General features: G+C 36.5%; 1 protein-coding gene across 2 annotated transcripts in view; it reads left to right on the top strand.

Annotated features, from left to right (window-relative positions):
* The window catches only part of uhrf1 (ubiquitin-like with PHD and ring finger domains 1), a 38,356-nt gene extending 32,275 nt beyond the window's left edge, over positions 1-6,081 (top strand). For both annotated transcript variants that reach the window (XM_063032244.1, XM_063032243.1), the window contains 4 exons: positions 99-207; positions 3,113-3,270; positions 3,540-3,638; positions 4,956-6,081. In XM_063032244.1, coding sequence (XP_062888314.1) covers positions 99-207; positions 3,113-3,270; positions 3,540-3,638; positions 4,956-5,102 — 513 coding nt within the window. In that variant the 3' untranslated portion in view covers positions 5,103-6,081. The remainder of the gene's footprint in view (positions 1-98; positions 208-3,112; positions 3,271-3,539; positions 3,639-4,955) is intronic.

Below are 6,081 nucleotides of genomic sequence, written 5' to 3' on the forward strand. Positions count from 1 at the left end.
TTAATTGCTAATGTTCAGCTGGTTTTTGCATCAAAAGAGGGCTCAGACAAGAACTTTGGTAATGTTTTAGTTGAAAAATATTTCATTTTGATTAATAGTATCCAGAGGGATATCTTGATTCAATTGCCAATAAGGAGAAAGAGAAAGAGAACAAAAAGAGAGATGAAGATCAAGAATCAACACCAAGGAAAAGAAAATCAACTTCAGGTTTGGTATCTCATCCTGTGCCAAAACTTTTTTTATCTAGTTGATTATCTATAACCATATAACAATTACAGCATGGAAACTGGCCATCTCGGCCCTTCTAGTCCGTGCCGAACTCTTACTCTCACCTAGTCCCATCGACCTGCACACAGCCCATAACCCTCCATTCCTTTCCTGTCCATATAGCTGTCCAATTTAACTTTAAATGACAACATCAAACCTACCCCAACCACTTCTGCTGGAAGCTCGTTCCACACAGCTACCACGCTCAGTAAAGAAGTTTCTCCCTCATGTTACCCCTAAATTTTGCCCTTTAACTCTCAACTCATGTCATCTTGTTTGAATCTCCCCCACTCTCAATGGAAAAAGCCTATCCACGTCAACTCTATCTATCCCCCTCATAATTTTAAATAGCTCTGTCAAGTCCCCCCTCAACCTTCTACGTTCCAAAGAATAAAGATCCAATTTGTTCAACCTTTCTCTGTAACTTAGGAGATGAAACCCAGGTAACATTCCAGTAAACCTTCTCTGTACTCTCTCAATTTTGTTGACATCTTTCCTATAATTCGGTGACCAGAACTGTACACAATACTCCAAATTTGGCCTTACTAATGCTTTGTACAATTTCAACATTACATCCCAACTCCTATACTCAATGCTCTGATTTATAAAGGCCAGCATACCAAAAGCTTTCTTCACCACCATATCCACATGAGATTCCATCTTCAGGGAACTATGCACCATTATTCCTAGATCCCTCTGTTCTACTGCATTCTTCAATGCCCTACCATTTACCATGTATGTCCTATTTTGATTAGTCCTACCAAAATGTAGCACCTCACATTTATCAGCATTAAACTCCATCTGCCATCTTTCAGCCCACTCTTCTAACTGGCCTAAATCTCTCTACAAGCTTTGAAAACCTACTTCATTATCCACAACTCCACCTATCTTAGTATCATCTGCATACTTACTCATCCAATTTACCACCCCATCATCCAGATCATTAATGTATATGACAAACAACATCGGACCTAGTACAGATTCCTGAGGCATACCACTAGTCACCGGCCTCCAATCTGACAAACAGTTATCCACCACTACCCTCTGGCATCTCCCATCCAGCCACTGCTGAATCCATTTTACTACTTCAATATTAATACCTAACGATTGAACCTTCCGTGTTGAACCTTATCAAAGGCCTTACTGAAGCCCATATAGACAACATCCACCTCTTTACCCTCGTCAACTTTCCTAGTAACCTCTTCAAAAAACTCAATAAGATTTGTCAAACATGACCTTCCATGCACAAATCCATGTTGACTGTTCCTAATCAGACCTTGTCTATCCACATAATTATATATACCATCTCTAAGAATACTTTCCATCAATTTACCCACCACTGATGTCAAACTCACAGATCGATAATTGCTAGGTTTACTCTTAGAACCCTTTTTAAACAATTAAAAACTATTTCGTGAAAGCTAGTTTCTATTGTCCATTGCTAATTATCCTTGACGACGTCTACCTTGAAGTAACAATTATTCATGAAGGTAGTTTCAGTATTTGGAATCAGTTTAAGTCATTTGATGTAAGAGTTGAGAAGTGCTGTAACTGCCAGTGTTCCCATAAGCCTGTTGTCTTTGTGTTTGGTGATACAGATTGTGGGTGTGGGAGATACTTTTGGATTAGTTTAGGTGGTTAACTGCAGTGTAGTTTGTAGTTTGTGGTTAGTGGTTGTTATGTGGGTGGTGGAACATACAAATTAAATATATTTATATCTTAATGAAACATGATGGCAGGGTTGAAGAAAAGTTATAGAAATGGGAATTTGTACTAAATGAAAGATATAATCTTTAGCAACATGTTTTTGATTTTATTTTGTAAGGGATATAATAATAGAAGTAGTTATGAATTTGTTTCAGAAATAATACGGATGCATTTTAAAAATTTACATCACATTATTTAGAACATTTTAATCTGAAAGAGACTGAATGCAACAGGTTCACTCATGGGGGCAAAACTTCCTTGGGTCTATTCCTTTTAACTGCCATACCATTTAATATTATCAACACTCAAGGGCCACTTTGCAAAAGCAATATCCGTATAGTTGGGGACGGGTGTTTTTTCAACATTAAAGAGGCCAAATATAGGCCATCTTGCCTTAGTGGGAAAGGGGGTTGCATTCCTAGTAAGCAGTCTTTATTGTGATATTCTTTAACTTGTTAACTGTTCCTTTGTCATGAAGTTGTTTTGTTTTCTACATAAATTATGTAAGTGTGAATTTTGTGTGTTATTTTGTGAATTCTATCCGGGTGTAACATGGTCTATATGTAGCGAATGCTTGTTGAATTCAGCCATTTTGACAGCAGAGGAAGCACTGCTCACATTGTTTTGTGTATACAGTAGGTTATTGATGTACAAGTCTTTTCTCTATCAGTACACCTTTTTCCTTTTTCCTGTACCTTGTTTGAACATAATATTAATGAGGGGAAAACCGCTACAAAGATAGAAATGAATATTTACAATTTTAACACCATTTACAAGTGCAATTGATCTATAAACTGAAAATTTAAATGGATTGGGCTGATGACTGACCCATGAGCTTAGCGGTGCCAGTTTAAGTGTTTTTTTTTGTTTGGCAATGAACTTCCAGCTTTTTTCCTTTTTCTGTTAAGTGGTTGATCAGGTGCTTCGAGTTGCTATTGTTTGCTGAACATGGTATGTAGCAGGATAGAAAGCAACTTAAAGTTTACATTTGTATCTTTCATGATCCAGCGATGCCCCAAAGTGTTTGTGTAGCTCTTTGTTATTCCTGCTCTATTTGATAATTTAACATACTTAATAAATTGTCAATTGACATTTTGTTATCTTTAATGTGAAAATGTGAAATCTTTTTCATTCCCAGGTGTTAGTGTTTCATCAACCCCATCACCAAAAGGAACTCCGAAGAAACCGAAAGTGGAAGCATTTAAATTGACAGCAGAGCAGAAGAAACTCATTAAAGATGATGAAGTTAATAAGAAAGTTTGGGATGAAGCACTGCTATCACTTAAGGATGGGCCAGTACGAATTGAATTTATTTTCACAATTCTTCGTTGCATATTATCTAACTCTAATGAAGAGCGTTCTTTTGATTTGATGTTCAGTTTTGTAGTTGGCTGCTGAAAGGTTTGGAACAGATTTTATGATCAAGGTTCAGAACACCTAGCAGTTTTGTAAAATTATATGTAACGTGCAATGGAGCACCAATCACAAATTTTTCACTTGTTTGTGGAAAAATAGTGTTGATCTTGATTTCTTGTAAATAAGTGATTTTAAATTTTGTTTTCCAGAAATTTCTGTCAAAATTGGAAGAGGCATTCTTGTGTATCTGCTGCCAGGAGGTGGTATTCCAACCAATTACAACAGTGTGTCAGCACAATGTCTGTAAAGTAAGTACTCTAAATAAACCCTCACTGCATTGGATTGTATTTCATCTACTAGATACCTCTAGTTTGAATCCAGATCTTAACATTCGGAGCCTGTCTTTTTTTGTTGAAATTGTTGAGAGTTGTACATGAACTTTAACATGAAGTATGTGTAGGAATAACAATATGGTGCTGTGCCTTCAATATGATGCTGTGCCTTTCAGTAACAAGAGATTCCAAGTTTGCAATGTGTCTGAGTAACATGCCGGTAGCCTCTTAAACTGGGCAATTGCATAATGTGTTCCACTAGACCTTGTATATAGCTATCAGAAAGGGATTTGATTTGGCTTAGCAACGAATAACTTACTATAATTATCATTGATATCATTTTTCAAGGAGTTTTCATTTTGGTTTGCTTACATTTTTGCTATATTTGTTACTGCAGTTGACTTTGAAACTGTCAAGGCAGAACAGTTTTGTTTCCAACCTCCTTAAAGCAAACTTGCTGGTGATTAATTAGAGGCACATATAACTTGACAATATAATAATGAAGTAGGTGGTGATACTGTTGCAGAAATTAGTGTTGTGGAGAAGTTGAAATGAAATGTTTGAATGCTAATTGATCCCATTATTGATTATAAGCAATTGTGTGCATCATGTGATTTGGGTACAGAAGAATTTCTTTTGTTAGACCAGGGTTAATAAAATATTCAGTATCATGTAACTTAAAGCAGATCTTTTGACTGTTGCTCCTTTCAACACCCTAAATATTTACTCACAGTATTACCATGGTGCGGATACATGGTGTTTCATCTGCAAAATCTAGGTTACTGTGATTCCCTCAAACACATAACCCTACTGCCATAAAGTACCAGCAGGGTAGAAGTACGGGGTAATATGCTTGTGGACAATGCACATTCTGACTTTGAAGCATTTATATTTAATTATTGTCACCGGGTTAGAATCCTGAAACTTGCTGTACTGTGGGGGTTTTTACCACAAGGTACCTCACTCTCATAAAATAAGATATTATTGGCAATTAAGAAAGAGCATTACAGGCCCTTCCAGTAACACCTCAATCATACAAAATGAATATTTTTTTTGAAAAATGGTTGAAGTAGCCAGCTGTGCTTAGAAGTTTTAAAATTTAATTCCAGGATTATCATCAAGGTTATGAATGTCAAGGCAATTAAAACCCTAAGGTCTTGCATATGAATTGTGTTAATGTTTAAACAGTACTTAATTTTGCTTTAGAGCATACTTAAGCACGTTCATAAGGCACTAACACATTTTCTTAACTCAATTCTCAACTTTTCTCTTTTTTTATTACTATGACTTCAGAGCTGCTTACAACGTTCATTTAAGGCTGATGTGTACACTTGTCCTGCCTGCCGTTATGACATTGGCAAGAACTGCAACATGGTGGTCAACAAATGCCTGCAAAGTCTTCTAACGCAGCTGTTCCCAGGATATGGCAATGGACGATGATGACTTCGCCTTGAGATTATTTCTTGTCTTTTACTTGACCGTTCGCCATTATTTTGTTAAGAGCATGGGCATTCTGGCCTGTGGCGCTTAACTGGAGGACAGATTGACAAATGAATCCAGGGTAGCTGACTTCCCATCCCCAATCTTTCAGTGTAGGATATCTGAACCTCAAAATCTTTGTGCTTGTTTTAGTCTAGGAGCTTATCTAGATATGCAGATCAATGTTATTCAAATAACATTGCAGGGGAAAAACATAAAAAATACTACCTCAAAGTGGGGATAACTTTCTTGGGATATTCTTTGGCCACAGTAAGTTCAGCTGAATGATATCTGTCTAGTCAGCCTTAATTCTCTCTGCTTGACACGTTAAGCCATCACATAAGTGCCTTTGTCCTTATTGAAGGCTAGGCTGTGAGCGACTTCTTGGCACTGATTTTATTATAAAACTAGCACATTGGTTGACAAACTTAGCTGTGCAGATCAATTTATAAAAGTTATTTTAGCAGGGAATTTGCAGATTTATTGATGCTGTATTTTTATAGACCAGTAACCTTTTGTTTGGTTTGATTCTGAATTGTATACATTTCTTATTTTTTATGCTTTTGAACAGTTAAATATCATTTCCCACCCTGGTTGACTGTGAAAAACAATCCTTTAATTGAAATTTGTGAAAGGGCATATAACCTGGGTAAAAGGGGACTGCAATCTACATGTTTGTACTTGTAAATTAATCTTTTTTTCCACAGACACCCTCTTTCTCTAATGACAATACCAAAGGATGCAGTATGGTACCTCAACATTGCATGGACATCATTTCATACTTCAGAATTTAGGTTTTAATGGAGTTAGACTGGACATAATCTAACAATTAATTCTTTGTATAAAAAAAGCTAAGGGTGCTAAATCATACCTGAAATGCTGTGGGACTTTGAGCTTCCATTGGAATCTTTTACTTGGTAAATGCTGTGTCTATATGCTG

Source organism: Mobula hypostoma, chromosome 24, assembly GCF_963921235.1.
Source record: "Mobula hypostoma chromosome 24, sMobHyp1.1, whole genome shotgun sequence".
Taxonomy (NCBI): Eukaryota; Metazoa; Chordata; class Chondrichthyes; order Myliobatiformes; family Myliobatidae; genus Mobula; species Mobula hypostoma.